The 18,953-nt window shown below is 39.0% G+C and overlaps 1 protein-coding gene across 1 annotated transcript; it reads left to right on the plus strand.

The window, feature by feature from the left end:
• Positions 1-1,837: 1,837 nt before the first annotated feature.
• Positions 1,838-17,321, plus strand: LOC137282336 (uncharacterized). Its single transcript, XM_067814082.1, has 4 exons — positions 1,838-2,215; positions 10,800-10,873; positions 11,487-11,660; positions 14,122-17,321. The coding sequence occupies exons 1-4, from the start codon at positions 1,903-1,905 to the stop codon at positions 17,248-17,250; spliced, it is 3,690 nt and encodes a 1,229-aa protein (XP_067670183.1). The 5' UTR covers positions 1,838-1,902; the 3' UTR covers positions 17,251-17,321.
• Positions 17,322-18,953: the final 1,632 nt, after the last annotated feature.

An 18,953-nucleotide genomic window follows, 5' to 3' on the forward strand; every position in this document is an offset into this window, starting at 1 on the left:
ATTGTTGATTGCGGTGTAAAATTAAACTCACTCACTCAAACTCAAGCAGCAAGTTAGATTACTGTATGTGAGAGGGGGTTGTCCTACTGGTTACAAAGAGGCTTAGGCTCGATTCCGTGCCAATTTCTGGGAATGTATGAATTCAAATGTATACGTTACATCTCTCCCGTCAGATTGTTCCTTGACCAGTGTCATAATTCTTAGTCCACTGACTTATCATAATCCCCAAACATATCATTGCTGGCGCTCTGAACGGCTAAGTCAGCTTAACACGGATAATTCCGTCAAACGCAGTACACTAGATGCGAGAAGCCCAGGGCGGTTGGGTAGCCGTGTGGTTAGCGCGCTCGCTCGTCACGCGGAAGACAAGGTTTCGATTCCTCATATGAGTACAAAGTGTGAAGCATTACATTTCCGGTGTCCCCTGTCTTGATATTGCTGGGCTATTGCTAAAAGCGCCGTAAAATTAATCTCTTAATTAATCTTAAGACCATACGCATATATCCGTTTGATCCTTTTAATGACGGGGGTACGGTGTATATCAAGCTAGGACCTTTTCGGGATTTCGGTACACCAGTACCACGCAATGACCACTTCACCGATCAATCGTACACATAATACTGTATCGATCGAGCGAGATAGTAGACCTACTACTCCCGCTATAATCAATCACTCAAAATCAAAGAATCAAAGTTATGGGTCCAACTCATTTTGGGAATCGAACTCGGAATGTGTGTGGAAAGATCAATCGTGCGAATACATATTAACGCATGACCTACAAAGCGACAAGTTGAATTTATATTAATGTACTGATTTAGATTTACAAGACATTTAAAGCTTCAGAAGAACATGCAAAATGTATTCAACCCAGGCTCGATTTGTTGTATCAACCGAACGCTTTAACGACTGACTGAGCTAGCAGATTGTAAAATTAGCCTGTACGGCACAACGGTCGCTCACACAACTATTTATGCAGCCCCGGCCAGTTAAGATGGGAGCAGCTGTTCATTCACAAACGTACGTACATTTACGTCACGGGAGCAGCAACGGCGACCTCGGTGGTTAAAAGTAAACACAGGCCAATACCTCAAATATCACCCAACACGCCCAGCAAGGGACCGCCTTCCCTTGCATTGTCTCCCAACCCTGTTCCACCACGTGTGCTTGAGGGACATGAATACAATCGTACAATGAATTGTGCTATTGATAACGAGATATTTGTGTAAAGGAGTGTATAAATGTGCGCATTGTCGGGAGAACCATGGATATGTCTTCGAGTGTTTTGTGAGAAAATATTGATAAATATTTTCTGCATATGTGATCGTTGCAACCATCCCAAAAGCATCATTTCGTGCGTACTACTAAAACTTGCCGTGTGTTTCAAAACCAATTTTAAAAACCTTTTCCGCTTCGGATTTCCTTGCTGTTAATGAACCAATATGATCTTTCGGAGATTTGTAACTGGATACAAGAATTACGGGGTAACTGTTATGCAAAACTAGTGATGCCTATATTTATATGACACGAATGGTTACTAACCAGCTGACAACATCTATGTGTTCTATAACTACAGATCGACCATAATTTTCGGAATGATATAGGCTGTTATCTCTGTTTTAAGTTTGTTCGGTTATGTAGGTTGTATTTAACTTACTTCATTGCGAATATTACATTTGTCATTGATTACATAACAGTATATTCCTTCAGGACTAATTTCATTATTCACAACATTTACATTTAAGAGGGATAACATATATAGCGGCACAAGCATCAACAGCGAACTTGATACTGTCTGCAGTTTGGTATAATGATTACTCCCTAAACCGGAACTTTATCCCAGAATTCTTCATCAGCATTTCCGGTTTGATGCGCGCCAGTTCGTATGGCGAAAATTGACAGAAAATGGCTTGTTCTGCGGAAACATCGCGAGTTTCCTTGGAAGACTGTACCTGTCCAATATGTATGTGTATTCTTATCGAGCCGGTCACAATGCCCTGCCACCATGAACTGTGTCGACCGTGCTTCAAACAAAATGTCGAGGAGGCCAGTCTGTTGTGTCCTATGTGTAGAACAAGAATTGGCACTTGGGCTCGTCATGCAACCAAAACTAAAACATTGGTCAATCAACAACGGTGGGAACAAATCCAGGAATTATTCCCCAAAAGAGTTCGGTTAAGACTTGAGGGTAAAGATGAAGAGGATGACAGTGCTGATGGTAAAATATGTTAACGTGTGGTTTATCAGAAATTTTCTGCGTTTGGCCAAACTGTCACGTCTGTCAACAATTGCAAAGTGACGTGACACATCTGACTTGTCTAACTTTGTATTATTAGATCCACAAGTGTCACTGGGTCTGTCAAGTGGAAAATATTAGGTGCTGACAGTGATTATTACTGCAGTGACAATTTTAATATTTGCAAAGATTATGATGTTATACTTCAATCAACTGGGGTTGTTTCTTTTGTAAATGCAAATAAGTTTTGGGAATGAAATAATTTTATTTATGTAAATTTATTTTGTTTATTTAAAATTATGATATATTATAAATTGATTGAACATTGAACTGACGAGGAAAAAAAAACAGAACAAGAAGAAAGGAAACCTTTCTTTCATGTCAGTATTATTTTTGTATTAGGAGTTTTCCTTTGCCATGTTCACATATAAGTCCTGTCTTTGACTGCGGGTGTGCAGTTTAATGGTAAAATGTACCACTAGGAGTGTATAGCAGTTCTTCTTCCACTTCCAGTGAAGATGCGGGTTAGGAACTGCCCTCAGCAGCCCATGCTTGCCATAAGAGGCAACTATACTTGCCGCAAAAGGTGACTTACAGATTCGGGTGGTTGGGCTTGCTGACTTGGTTCCCAGTTGTGCAGGTGGATGCTCACGCTGTTGATCACTGGATTGTCTGGTCCGAACTCAATTATTTACAGACCGCCACCATGTTGCTGAGTGTGACGTAAAAGTACTAAAACTAAACTCTCACTTACTCATTCCTATACATTAAAGGTCACGTGCAACGTAAACCACAACTTTGCAGATTCTGATAGTTTTTGGCATGCACTTACCGAAGAAAATCATCAAAAATGCCAATTCAACCTATAAAGTTGAAAAAATCCGCGAAATTTGAGTTCAGAGGATTCACTAATTTTCCCCCAGCGTCAAGGGAAAAAGTGGTTTCAACGGCTTGGCTGTGCTGTGCTCCTAACACCTACGCAGTGGACAGGCTCACGGAGCTTGAAACAGTATGCCTGCCTCTCAATATGAGGTCGTGAGCAGTAGTCTAATCTTGATTGTGCACATATACAAGTAAATAATCTACTTGTTACATGAAAAAACATGTTGACAATGATTGTGATAAGCAGACTCAGTGTCTGGTTTATTGACACTTATGTGTCTGCCTGTCTGTCTGCTAATGACAATATCCAATGCACAGTTTCAATCATTGACCACATGCAATTAACACCTATCAGGCTTATATGCCATAAGCTAAGACTAGTAAGAATCTGCTGAGCATATCAGCAAATGAACCAGTGGGCAATGAAAAAACTTCATTACACTTGAGTGCACTGCTCTGACTGGGTTTGGTACCGCGGCTGCTTTGTTTCAAGGGAGGTAAACCCAAGAACAAAATAGTCTGCTTTTGATCTGCGATTATACGCTTATAATCTTGTTTTTTTGTTTTTTCGTAATCAGCAATGCATTTCATATATCATGAATAAATGATAACTGTGTTTTAATCATGTTTGATTTATTGGATGCATATGACCTATAGACCCGTGAAGGTCCCGGGGTAGAATAGGCCTTCAGCAACCCATGCTTGCCATAAAAGGTGACTATGCTTGTCGTAAGAGGCGACTAACTGGATCGGGTGGTCAGACTAGCTGACTTGGTTGACACATGTCATCGGTTCCCCATTGCGCAGATCGATACTCATGTTGTTGATCACTGGATTGTCTGGTCCAGACTCGATTATTTACAGACCGTCGCCATATAGCTGGAATATTGCTAAGTGCGACGTAAAACTAAACTCACTCACTCACTCACTATGACCTATAAGGAAAGCACATGTTCCCTATAACTGCTTACATCAAAGACCATTTGAAGCTGGTTGTTCTATTATTTCAATCTTTTCTGTACTGCAGTAAAGAAGAATATAAGGACTGAAAATTACTTAGGTGTTACTTCGTAGTCATGTGAATGATCAGTTCCACAAGGAATTTTTTCCATCCTGAACAAATATTCCCATCTAAATGTCCTGTTGTACAATATTTCCAGGAGAGATTCCCCAGAGGATAGCACCTTCACTCCAAGAAATGATACCCTTTGACATTAAGTTGATTAACACCAGATGTATTCCATATAACTATAAGCAACATAGTACATATCTCTGCTTCAGTACATCGTTGTCTATTACCCAGTGTTTTACTACAGGTTTTATGGTTTTGTTTGTTATGCAGACGAGCATTACACCTGGTTTATTTATGCAAATGAGCTTCATGCCTGTTTGTTATGCAAACGAGCATGACATCAGTCTTATCCTTATCTTCCTTTCGTGTGTAAATTGTCTTATCCTTACCCAGCTTCTTCGTGTAAATTTGGTAATGACAGAACAGTGTATCTGAAGTTAAAAAGAGTCATGAAATATCCCAGTGTCATTTTTTCCCATAAGTTTACTGTACATATTTTCCTGTTACCAATAAATAATACATAGTCCCTGGTTTGTGCAGTATTCACAACATTGTCTCATTCCTGCATTTGATCAGTAAATAGCAGAAATATGGCTATACAAGATGAAAAAAATAGACTGGACAAATAAAATGGTCTTTGCTATTGTGCTTTTGAAAAATTGGTTAATGATTATTCATTGTGTATATTTTGTGGAGTTTTGGTGTATTTTGTTTTTAAGGGAGAGGGAGTGGGGACACTCCTAAAACGTATGTAATTTTCTTTTAAAGGCCTTTTAATCAAATTCCTGTTTCTTTACTTACCATACAAGTCCTAGCCTCTGAATGGTAAATTTAAATTTCAGTAAAAATAATCTATAATATAGAAGATACTAAACCACCTTTCATGTAATACAATTTTTATGAAATGAGTTCATGGTTTGGGTGAAGCAAAAGCTACTGTATTACACTAGTGTAATATTGCCCTAAATTTATTACACTGAAGTAACGTCCATGGGCAAGTAGTAATGGTAATGATAGTCAGTCATCCAAGGTGCTATGAAAAGGGTAAATCTATGTACAAGCCATGCATACTTCATTTTTTTTTTTTTTTTTGATGTTATCTTGGTTATTGGACATTCACAATTTTAATAGGTTCAAATGGATGTTAATTTCAGTGAATGTGTGAGAAATGTAAATACGAGACTTAAGTCTAATTGAACCATTTCTGCATCTGGGGAAGGTACTACAAAGTTATGTTTATCAAAATGATGAGTCATATTTTGTTACATGATAATGAAAACGAAATTCAGTAAACCTTATAGTCCACTGGGCGTACTTGTCTGAGAGGAGATGAGAAAAAATCACAGAGAAGGCAAGCCTGAACAGCAGAGATACATGATGTTTATCATGCTTGTTTTAATACTCATATTATCTACTTTCTGTTATAAATTTACAGAAGTAAACTGGACGGATACATGGACACGTTTTTTGTACAGCAGGATTCACACAATTAAGCCAGTGATTCTGAATTTGAAATTATTCCTATTGAGCATGATGAAAAATTTGAACATTTAAAAGCAATAATCTTAATTGTCTTTATGTGGATTATGCTGAAATGAAGATCATTGATATCAAAGAGTGAGTCAGTTTAGTTTTACGACACACTCAACAATATTCCTGCAGTGTGGCTGCTGTCTATAAATAATTTAGTCTGGCCCATACAATCCAGAGATCAGCAGCATGAATATCATTCTGCACAACTGGGATACGATGACATGTAAGTCAGCCAGCTTGACGATACTATCCCATTAGTTAACCTCTTACAGCATGCATGGGTTACTGAAGATCAATTCTAACCCTGATCTTCACAATCCTTGATATCAAAGAGATCTTGTTGGCACACCTGAGCATGTTGACGATGCTGATATGCATTTGATGCACAGTGGCAGCCTTGAAGAAAAACAACACTTCTATGCCTATGATCCTTTCATAAACGTTTCCATTTGACTCGCCTACTTAATACTGGCATTGATTTACTCTCATTGATTCTATTTAAAAAAAGGACAGGTTAGTCTGATGAGTCTTTATAAACAGAGTTATGTCAAATAAATAATAAATAAATAACAAATAATTTCTTTATTAATTGTCTGTTTTATGGCACGATGCCACTACCAGCACATCCTTCCCAAATATCATATCTATTCCCAAACCGCTGAAATAGAAAATGGCCTCAACAGCAATCTTGTATTGCAGTAGAGAAATAATGAAGTACTCAGCATATTTCCCTGTCTGCTTCCTACATGGGTGCAGATGTAGTGCCCCGCCTGCTATCACATTGCCTCCATGTTTACACACCCCGTACTACACTGTGATTCATCAATAGTGAAAATGACGCTAGGCTGTAGCCGACACTGCTATCTATATTTACTGTTATATGAAAGAGGCGCAAAAGATGGGTCCTCACGTCCAGAATGTTTGATCAATTGATTTTCTATGTCATTGTTGCATAGTTGCTTAATTTGCTTTTTCTGTGCCAAGACTCTTGACTTCAATTGCTTGTTGTATTTCAAAAATGAATTCAAATTTTTTTCATGAGAGAATTTCTTGAACATTAGAACACTTTTTCAGGTGATGTGTAACTTATGTTTTGATAAAATTAATCGTTTCGAATGTTTTTATAGGTGTAGGAATTCTGCATTTATATATTTTCGAACATTCATTGGTAAGACCTTTTACTGCTGTTGTCGGACAGAGATAGAAGGTCAGTGCTAGAGTCGCTGGCCCATATATCTAGAGTGAGGGGGTTTAGTTTTATGCTGCACTCAGCAATATTCCAGCTATATGGTGGCGGGCTGTAAATAATTGAGTATGGACCAGACAATCCAGTGATCAACAACATGAGCATCGATCTTCGCAATTGGGAACCGATGACATGTCAACTAAGTCAGCGAACCTGACCACCAGATCCCGTTAGTAACCTCTTACGACAAGCATAGTCCCCTTTTATGGCAAGCATGGGCTGCTGAAGGCCTATTCTACCCCGGGACCTTCACGGGTCATAATATTCATATAGATGGAGGACAATGGTACAATCTACTATGTTTATAATGAACAGGCAAATTTATGAAATGTTTTCTTTCATCCTAGCTAGTTGTGTGTGTTACTGTTAGTCGAAATGTGTAGAACAAACTTCGTTTGCATCACACTGAAATCTTTTGAGTTTGTTAATGGCATAACCATTCTTTACTGTACTTATCATCTTATCTTCAGTTTTGTGAAATATACTTAATGTAATAAAATAGGGAGTGGTTAGCTGTGAGTTAAAATACTGTCTGAAAAGGGTATCAATGTGAAAACTCTGGTATTTTCATTAAGTCTTCTTAGACGTTCGTATATAAATATATTTCAGCGAGAATGTTTACAACAAGGGAACTATCTTTTTTCTCCCTGTTAGCATGATTCATTTTTCAAACTGTCCAACATAAAACAGTGAATTCAAAAAAGAGACTGAACCGATAATAGTTCTATTGCCACCATAAAGTAATTTTAAATTAGAAAAGACGAAAGTGAGAAGAAAAATATGTCCAAACTGAAAATATTTAATGTGGAAAAGTGTATTGCCAGGGTCATCTACAACAAAGGAAGACATTGTGGCTCCACACAGTGTATTGCCATGTATCGTGAGTTGATTCTTCAGTGTTCCCTCCAAGTGTTTAACCCAGTACTGCGGTGGAGTATGTGGGTAAGCACTGTTGACAGTGTAGCCATCAGTGAGCTATTTTGATAGACACCAGTTGTGTGTGTTTTGGTGTAGTCTTTTTATCTGAGGAAGTCTGTTTGTTTTGAGAGGTGTATCCATAGCAGCTGAATTAATTGCTAGCAGGACATGTAGATGTAAGGGACAATTTATTGATGGAAATTGACTGTGGTGTATTTGCTGCTAAGCCGTGACTTACATAGTAGAAAGGTGGCTGTAATTTAAGTTTAGTGACATTTACGTAATTCATATAGTATAAAACTTGTTCAATTAAGGATGGACTGTTGACATTTCCTTATGGGCTATAGCATATATTGTCTGAAATAATAATTTGCAGGACATGCACATACATGTAAGGGACAGTTTATTGGTGGATATCGATATTGGTATATTTTACTTTTAGAGATGGGAGGTTTTACTGGTAAACCGTGGTTGCTTCCATGAACTGGTATGTACGGCGGAAGGTTACAGAAAACTGAGAGGTTTTTTTTTTGTTTGTTTAAAAAATTCTCCCCACAAAGATATTTCTTAGCAAGATTTGTGAGCTCATTATCTTTCTTTGTGTGGTTTCTTTAAAATGCCACTATCTAGATTCCAGTGTAGATTGAATGAAGTAAACAATCAACATGATCAAATGAAAGGTGTGCTCGAATGAAAGACATTGGTAATGCGCTAAGTGTGCATGAGAGTTCAAAAGCCCAATTATCCAGATAATGGTTTTTAGTAGCGAATGGTTTACTGAAACATGTTGCTACACCTTATAACTGTTACTTAGGTTACAAAATGGCGCTTACTGATCATGAACTTGTACCAAATAAAAATCCTAAAGTTGATATAAGGCAGATTTTTGGACTCGAGGGGAGAGCTAAGGGATAAATATATGGTCTTTCGTTAGTGAGTTTAGTTTTACGTCGCTCTCAACAATATTCCGGCTATATGGCGGTGGTCTGTAAATAATCAAGTCTGGACCAGACAAGTGATCCAGTGATCATCAGCATGAATATCGATCTGCGCAGTTGGGAACCGATTACATGCAACGAAGTCAGCTAGTCTGACCACCTAATCCCTGTTAGTCTCTTACGACAAGCATAGTTGCCTTGTTAGTAGTTTCTGCAGCTTGATATGCTGTGGTAAATACCAATGAACTTAAAGAAAAACCTTGGTGTACTGTGGTATTGAAAGCCCAGTGTATTTTTTTAAACTAAGGACTGTCATGATTCTCATAGGTGTGTACTTGTAGTCATGATTAGGAAGAGGTGTGTAGAAATTTTGAAGATTAAACTTGTGGAAATAATGATGGCAAGTCTCAAGGAGATGATGAAGATAATATTTGTAGAAATGATGGAGATAGAACTTGTAAAAAGGATGAAGATAAATCTTGCAGAAATAATTAAAAGATAAAACTTGTAAAAATGATGAAGATAAAACTTGTAGAAATAGTGAACACAAAACTTGTAGAAATAGTGAACACAAAACTTGTAGAAATGATGAACACAAAACTTGTAGAAATAGTGAACACAAAACTTGTAGAAATAGTGAACACAAAACTTGTAGAAATAGTGAACACAAAACTTGTAGAAATAGTGAACACAAAACTTGTAGAAATGATGAAGATAAAACTTGTAGAAATGATGAAGATAAAACTTGTAGAAATGATGAAGACAAGGTGAAGAAATAATGGAGACAAGGCTTGAAGAAATGAAAATGAGACTTGCAGAATTTGTTGTTTTAACCTTGGACTACTGTTTTAACCTTCTGTCTACATACATTGACTTGTAAATAATTGAGTCTGGACGAGACAGTCACGTGATAACAGCAAGAGCATCAACCTGTGCAGTTCGGAAAGATGTAGACATGATGAGGGCAATGGTTTTAGAAATGAAGATGATATGACTTGAAGAAGTGATGAAGATATGACTTGTAGAAGTGATGAAGATATGACTTGCAGAAGTGATGATGTTGTGACTTGTAGAAGTGATGATGGTATATCATAGAGAAATGATGAAAATATGACTTGTTGAAATGATAAAGGACTAATGACATTTCCTTGGTAACTGACACCTTTGTTACCATTTAACAGTTGTAGATATCTAGATAGAACAATGTACATGATGTAGATCTTTCTGTGGACAAATTAAATTATTAGTTAACTTGTAACCCATCTAGTGGAAAAGTATCAAGAGAATGGTAAACTGGTATCGATATTCTAGTATGACAGTATTTTTTAAGAATGAAAGTCAATATTACAGGAATACAGAATTATTCAAGATGGAATCTAATATTTTAAAAAATCATTGCTGTGAGGCTGAAATTCTTTCATTTTTCTTTTCTCCATGCCTAGTAATATTTATATGTAAGTTCTTCATGATGTTTGATGAAGTTTGTTAAAAAAAAATGATCTTTTGTAAATCTGGAAAATGAAATAAGCTTTCTACGTGTCCAGATGTAACCCTCTTCAAAAATAGCAATATGACTCAAACCAATTCACTTAGTGATCCAATTTTTGACGAAGTATTTACATATGTAAATGCATGCAGTGCGTGAGTGAATTTTGCACCACTTTCAGCATTATTACAGCAATATCGTGTTAGGAGATAATAGAAATGGGCTTCACACATTGCGACAGTGGGGAATTGAACCCAGGGACCCGTTTCACAAAACTCTCATGAGCCTAAGATCTCGTAACTTTTCTCGTAGCATTAATACCTGGCATACTGTAACATAGGAGGTGCAAATGCTACGAGGAAATCTTAGGCTTACAAGAGTTTTGTGAAACGGGGCTTTAGTGTGACAGCAAATGCTTTAACAATTAGGCATCTCCACCACCCCTAAAATCCATGCAGTGAATCTTGTCAGTATGTTTTGTTTGTTTCCAGTGTCGTTCCATCGGCCGGTCCATCTGGCAGCCCCGGGGGAGATTCGGAAAGAGTATGAGGAGGAGCTCAACAAGGTGAGGGAGGGAAACTAGTGTTTGGAATTGGTTGACCTCTTTAGAGTCTAATAGTAATATTTTAGTGTTTGCCCTAGTCATTATGACTCCCTGGTGTCACAGGAGACGTGGACATGTCAACGTCAGTTTGGAACTTCAATCAGCTGATATTTTTATGACGACAAAAACAAAGCAAGGAAGGTCAGGTGTTTAATCAACACTGAACAGTTAACTGGCAGTCACTAAACTAAGTTGTTTTAAACAACAGCAAATTAGAAGGTTAGATTACCTGAACTAAGGGCTCAGTTGCATTGCATCAACAATGACGTAAGTTTCTAAATTCATTGAGTGTTTGAGGTAACTTGAGCGTCAAATACTGCGACAGGGCAAACACTGTTGAGGATTGGTTCATTACAACTGACCAATCTTAGAAAATAACTGGTCAGTGTCATTTATCAAAAGTTTGCTTTTATGTTTGTCAGTGCACCAAAAATATAAAGAAAATAACCTGTAGTTCTGAGTGATTTTTTGCAAAATGCTCAGTTTTAAAGGGGGGCTAGTATGTTTGGAAATATTGCTGAGTCCTAACTGCACCAAATTGGCATCATTGCATTAGTTTGCATGTCTGCTGCAGCTTCGGCAACAGCTGAATCAAGAGCGTCGACGCGAGGAGCAGGAGAGTGAGGCCCTGATCCGGCGCCTGCAGGAGGAAGAAGATCGAGAAAGGCACCGACGGCAAGTGCAGGCGATGCAGACCAATGAGAATGACGAGGCCCTAGCACGGGAGCTGGACAAGGTCATTAACGAGGTCAGCCTTGGAATGGTTTGTCTGTTTGTTGTTTAATGCCATGCTCAGCTGTATTGCAGCTGTATGGCTGCAGTCTGAAACTAATCAAGTCTGGACCAGACAATCCATTGATCAGCAGCATGAGCATCCAGGCCTCAATTTAGTGTTTAATTTATCTGTTACTTGCATTGGTGCAACACAATGGTGCAAAAGTGGAACCTAGTTTTGCATCTCTAAGTTCTGCAAGGTGCAAGGCAATTTTTGAGAAATAAATCAATGTTAAGTCTGACATAAGCATAATGATGTCAGCTCATTTTTCTTCTAAATTTTGAATAGCTATGGCACTGAAACATTGGAGTTATGACGGCTCTTTAAACCGGGATCAGAAGTTTCTGTTGTTATGGTTTCATGGAGACTACATCAGGCACATATGCTTTATTTGCACCAAAACCTCTTGACGTTTTAATTCACTACGTTGCAACTGGAATTCTGCTAGTACTACTAGATCTTTATCTTGCGCCTGCTGCAAGAAGGTTGTCATCTTTTAAATCAAGTCCTGGCATCAGTCTACACCATTGGGATATGATGACATGTGCCAGCCAAGTGTGACCACCCGATCCCGTTAGTTGCCTCTTATGACAAGCATGGGTCACTTAAGATCAATTCTAACCCATATGTTCAAAGGTTAAATGGTAAAGATTCAATTATGTGTCAAGTTTTCATTTGAAGTCAATTTGAACAGCTGGTCAAATCCCATAAGAGACTGAATTCATCACAGAGTTGTATCCCTTAACTATACCAGGATCTACTGTTCTACATCTAGATTAATATGATCCTCAGTTTGTGAACTGCTTTCCTGTGCTTGTTGGTGTCACAAAGGTGGTCTACATTTACAAAAAGTCCTTATTTCGGGCCGAAATAACTGTTCACTTCGCGAAACACTGTTGAAAACCTAAATCTCCCACCTGTGAAGATCCAGGTTAGAATTGGTCTTCAGCAATCCATGCTTGTCATAAGAGGCAACTAATGGGATTGGATGGTCCATTTCACTGACATGGTTGATACATATCATATCAATGCTTTTGCTGTAGGTCACTAGATTGTCTTGTCCAGACTCAGTTATTCACAGACTGTCCCCATATAGCTGGGATATTGCTGAGAACAGCTTAAAACTAAACTAGGTCACTTACCTAGTTTTCAAACTTTGTTTAAACGTGTGAGTGGGTATTTTGTACTTAATGTTTGTGTATGCTCATGCTTTCAGATGCTTGGTGGTAAGGAATCCGTATTATCTGCAGCATATAAAGAAATTACTTCTCTGTGTGACATTTATGCAGGGGATCAAAAATATCATTGCCCGACGCCCGGGACAAGTCTCTTTTCATCTCGAGCAATCAAATAATGGTGTCTTTCTTGTCCCTGGACTACTAGATAATTTCAACTGCAAATAAACTTGGATTTCAATTCATATCTGCTCATAATGTACCTGTTACATTTCGGAATAATAATAATTTAGAGCTATTGTTCTTTGAAATTTATCATTCTTCGATAAATAGTCCAGTAAACATTAATGTCAAACATTGTGTCGTAAAATCACCGCAGGTGGAAAATTAGTCCGGACAGGTTACTTTCTAGACGTCACTTGTCCTGTGGCAGATTGCTTTTAAAAGAAATTTTGAACCCCTGTTATGTGACACGACGAAGAATGAGGAGACTTCTGTGTACATACAGCCCGTGAAGGTCCTGGGGTAGAATAGGCCTTCAGCAACCCATGCTTACCATAAAAGTAGACTATGCTTGTCGTAAGAGGCGACTAGGGGAATCAGGTGGTCAGGCTCCATGACTTGGTAGACCCATGTCATCGGTTCCCAATTGTGAAGATCGATGCTCATGTTGTTGGTCACTGGATTGTCTGGTCCAGACTCAATTATTTACAGACTGCCGCCATATAGCTGGAATATTGCTGAGTGCGGCATAAAACTGAACTCACTCACTCACTGTGTTAGTGTATATATACAACTTCTTTCTTATAATATGAGTGATGTTTTTAGTGTAGCTTCAAACACCAATATCAAGCAAATGATGACATTTGCGTGAAGCGACTAACATCGTTAACATCACTTGCTTGAAAGTGGTGTTAATAGCTTCATTGAAATGTTGCTGATATTAATAATCAAGTTGTATCTATTGAACTTACCCCATATATGGAAATGGGTTGAAAAATATTGATATTTATGGGATTAAATGGCTTGTATCTACATCAGATAACAGAAGTTTCTTGTTTGAGTTAGACATGAGATAATCTAAGGGAGTTGTGAAGCTTTAAATATGTTCCAACTTTGTGTAGCAAGTACGGAAGAAAATGCCATCCAAACTTATTCTTAGCCATTGGGTTTGAGATGTGATTAAAGGGAGATAACTTTGCTAAGGCAGTGGTTCTGTTTTGCATCACTATTGTGTAAAAGTTCTTTGTTTCTTCCAGGCTGGTACAGATGATCCGATTGACCTTCTCCTGGAAGAGACAAAGTTGCGCATTACACGGAGCAACTCTGCAACAAGTGCCAAGTCTGGACAGAGCAGCAGTGGAACGTTGGAAACGTTCTTCAGCAAATACAAGGCTGAGACGGACACTCGGTGTGTCTCTGAAGATCCGTACCCATACGCTTGCATCAGTCCATCAGACAAAGACAAAGGGGAAGATAACTCTCGGTCAAATTCCTCCATCGGGAAACTAAGCAGCAGCAGTGCTAAAACAGAGTTGTATCCCTTCAATTTGGTAGATCATTCCTACTGTCCACATCCAAATGCCCCCAAATCAAGTACTGTGGTAAGACCTCCAAGTGATGAGGTGATGACCATATCCGACTCTTCTTCAGATGCTGGTAGAGAAAGAGGTGACAGTGCTAAGGAGCGTAGTGAAAGTGTTGTCAGTAACGACAGCATCAGCAACGAGTTATGTCACTTCAAACCCATCCTGTCCTGTCCTCGGACTCCACCAAGGAAGATGGCAGATGGAAAGGTGCTAGATCCACCAGTTGTGCGTACGACTCCGCGGAATCTGTCTCGGAATGGTTTTGGATCCCCAGTCGATGCTGTTATGAGTCCAGGTCTTGAACCTGGGAGTCCGATCATGCAGAAACGTTTGAACGAACTAGCTCTGGAGAGACAGCAGCTGGTTCGGGAAAGATCCAAGTCCACTTCTACAGGACCTGATGATGAAACGCATAGGGATGATAAGAAATCCCATCCTCTTGTAAGAGAGAGAACACTTTCAAGTGACTTATCCCGTCCACCTCTCCACAAATCTGATCCTGTTCCTCCTCTTGTTCATACAGACCTGCCAGACAGTGTCAGTTCCAGGTCCGGACTGTTGATTCCACTTGAACCAATCCTGGAGGATCACGATTATGAGGACATTACTCCTGTGCTACTTCATGTCAGTAATCCAGGATCATCACTGACTGTGTCAAAATCCAGAGAAGAGGAAGAACAGTCAGTTGGCACTTCAGACGTTCGTACGAAGACACCAACTCATGATAGACAGAAGAGATCGAGGCATTTGTCCAAAGATCTCAAAGGACAGAAAAATCTGAAGGCTCAGGTGATCAGCCCTCAGCGGTCCATAAAAGACTGGTTCAAAACTTCAGACAGGGAAAGCAAGACAGAGTCTCCAGATTTGTTCGAAGAGAATTTGGAAGTGATCAGTGAGAATCAGGTGGTGGACAGTAATGCTAATGTGAAGCAGGTGTCAGGGAAACGTGAGTGCAATATTGAACAAGGGAGCGGGGATGCTGGCGGATTGGTGCTGCCTTCAGAGAGCATCCTAGAAACAAATGGTGCTGTTTCGAGAGAGAAACGTGTGTCTCCTGGGGAGGTAGAAACTGTGAGTGGGAAGTCTAGGAATGAGAAGGTTGGGAATGGAAAGGCTCAGGTGAAGAGCGGACCAAAACGAGCAAGGAGAAATAAGACTCCACTTCAACTTTGTGAAGGTGATACAAGTCCTCTCAAAAGTGACTCCAGTGTTGGTGATCCTGTAGCCATAAAGCCTGGCAGGAGAAAGGGTAGGGGTCTACAGGAAGAGCAGGTCAAGGAATCTGTCAGTGATGATGATTTCGAACAATGTCCTGAAGAAACTGGAAAGGGGTGGAGGAAAGTTTCTGGGAACAAAGAGATTAAAACCAATGAAGAACTATTGGTGTTGAAGTCAAATGTGCGAACAATGAGAACTATTAAACGAAGTGCTAGTTCGCGTAGAAATGTCTGTGAATCAGATTGTTCTGAAAGTGAAACAGAGGTGTTGGTTGATAACCCTGTGTCTGTGAAAAAGTGTCAGAAAAAGGATAGTGCTACTGTGTCAAAGTGTAGTTTGAGTGAAAGTGAATCTGAAAGTGAGATGACATTTGCAAGAAAACAGCACAATATGAATGCTGCCCAAAAGGTTTGTGATGCTGATCCTTTGAGAAGGGAAACAAATGTTTGTGTTCCTCAAAGATCTAAGAGGAGAAAGACGAAGGAGGATGCAGACTTTGATCCAGAGAGTCTAAAAGAGATCAGCGAATCTGAAACTGATCCTGTAACCCCTGCTAAGAAGATGGGGAAACGGAGAAGAAGGGTTAGAACAGACACAAACAGACCTGATGTTTCTGACAAGGAAACAAAGTCACAATTGCTTGGTAGAAAAAGTAAGGGTCATAAAGATAGTGAGGATGTTGAACATGATTCTGAACATGGTGACCAGGAAGATGAAGTGCTTGATGCTTGTAAACCAAGAAGGAGAGGGAAAAAAATCAAGAAATCTGACGAGGAGCACATGCTAAGTGATGATGGAATGTCTTCTGATGAAAATATGAGTGTTAAGGGTGCAAGGTCCAAACCTACAAAGACAGCTCCTAAAAGGTCACCAGTGAAAACACCACCAAAAAGATCTCCCAAGAAGGCCAACTTGGCAGACTTGAAAGGTCCCTCAGAAACCAAAGTAAAAAATGTGTCCGAAGAAATGGATCTGCCTGTACCAAGCAAGAGGTCAAAACTGAAACAATGTGCAACTGAAGAACTTCTGGAAGAGAATGTGGACCCAAACATGAACAGGAACAACAGTAGTGAGGTGACTTCGCCAAAGGGAAGACGAACCCAGAAGCGTGGTGGTTCTGACACACTCTCTAGTGCCGACAGTTCTGGACCATCTCCACGGAAAAGAATTCGAGCAAAATCCAGCATTGTGTCTGACCTTGACAGTGTCTTTGAAAGTTCTCCCAATCCCAAAAAAGGAAAACCTCAGCAGGATAAGAAACGGACTAAGTCTGTGGCCTCAAGGGCATGGAAGTCACAAGGTCTGGAGGGCAAGGGTCGGCGGCGCCACACGACAGGTGACCAGCAGTCAATCGTCAGGTACTTGAGTGGAGCTAGTGATGTTGACATGCGGGAAGACCGTGATGAGGATGCAGTTAGCGACACAACAGAGGTGTTCAGTCAGGAAGAGGAAGACAGGAAGATGGCGGAGAGGCTGCAGAAGCAGTTTAACTTGGAGCAGAAGTTTCACATAGCAGCCGAACGCTTCAAGGGAGGCTCAGAACAGTATCATTTTCGAAGAAAACCAAGATATTACGAGTGATTTGATTGTTATTCTAGGACCATTGTTAATATGGTTATGTGCCTCTTTCGGAAATTTGAATGGAATTTGAGCTGTTTGAACAAGGAATGGCCTAAGCAATATGGGTATTTTGATTGAGAAGAAAGCACAGTTGTCATGGTTACTTGTTATCATCTGTGCTGTTAGTAATACCAAGAGTGGAAAACAAGTGATATGTGGCTATCAGTTTTGAAATACTTGTTAGGATTTTGTTTTACTGTGAAATACTGTGCTACTTGGAGTCAATTGGAGGGGATATATTATGATCTCATTCAATTGTGTTTAACAGGTGATGTTAAACTGATTTTTTTCTGAGATGTTCTGTGGATGATGTCTTCAGGTGATGTCATTAAATGATGTTTTCTGATGTTCTGCAGTGGTGTTAACTGATGCTGTGATGTTAAACAGATGTTACACAGGGATGATTAACTGTTGATGTGCAGTGATACTAAGCTCATGTTATGCAGAGATGTTCAGCTGATGTTATGAAGAGTTTTGCAAGTGTTAAGGTGGTATACAAAGATGTTTAGTGGATGTTATGCAGTGTTAAACTAACATATGTATGATACAGCAGTGATATTTAACTGTTGCCATCAGTAATGTTAATCTGGTGATATTTACTAGCGCGTTTAACTGTTGACATCAACCAGAGATGTTCAGTTATTGATATCAGTGATGTTCAGCAGTTCATATTTACCAGTGATGTTCAACTGTTGATATCAACCAGCGATCGAGCATCAAGAGCATCAAAAATCACCAGCGACAAGTGAATGCTAAACAAAACCCAAGAACCAACCATTTTCCTATATATTCTAAACATGTATATATAATTCCTATTGATAGTGAAATAAATGTTTGATCAGATTGATCAGACAAGTGATTCAGTCGTCTGCAAAAATAAGCAATATTTTTAGTTTCATAAGTTTAGTTTATCATCCATGAAAATACCTGGAATGAGCCAGATATTTTTAGTTTTATCTCAAGTTAATCAGATGTACTTATTTTGTGCAGAAATGTTAAAGAGACAAGAATTTATGTAGTCCCACCACTTTATACATTGACGGAATCAGGAAAAAAACCCACATTTCATATTTCAGAGGGCATTACTCGTTTCCTCAAAATATAGACCCAGTCAAACTGAAGCACACATGTCTGTCATCTACCTCACTGTCAGTCTGACTTTGAAAAGATATTGACATAGTTCATTATCATGGAAACTATACATGGCATATCCCTGGATTAGTTTGAAGGATATTGGGAGATAACAATATTTGTTTGATGCTGTAATATATTTAAAGATATGAATAATGGATAAACTTCGGTTGGTGTTGCCCACTTCACTCAGCGTAGGGTTAATAAAGGATTGGCTTAGATTTTGTAGTCTCTGAACTTGCAGAGGTGAGAATGTCACTTTTGTTCATATCTGTTTAAATATGTACTAAAGCGTTTCTAGACTTGTCAGTTAAATCGTCTTCACATTGAAGACCAGTTGGCATGAACACAGGATCTGCTGATCATCAATCAGGGATTTACCTTAATTATGCTTATTTTCAAAATTCTGTTCAAATGCTTTAAACTGATGCCACCACTTGGCTTTCAGAAGTGATGATGGAATGGAATGGAATATTTTCATGTCTCTTAAAGGCACAATACCAAAATTTTTACAATATAAATTCTAAAATATA

This window comes from Haliotis asinina, chromosome 4, assembly GCF_037392515.1.
Source record: "Haliotis asinina isolate JCU_RB_2024 chromosome 4, JCU_Hal_asi_v2, whole genome shotgun sequence".
Lineage (NCBI taxonomy): Eukaryota > Metazoa > Mollusca > Gastropoda > Lepetellida > Haliotidae > Haliotis > Haliotis asinina.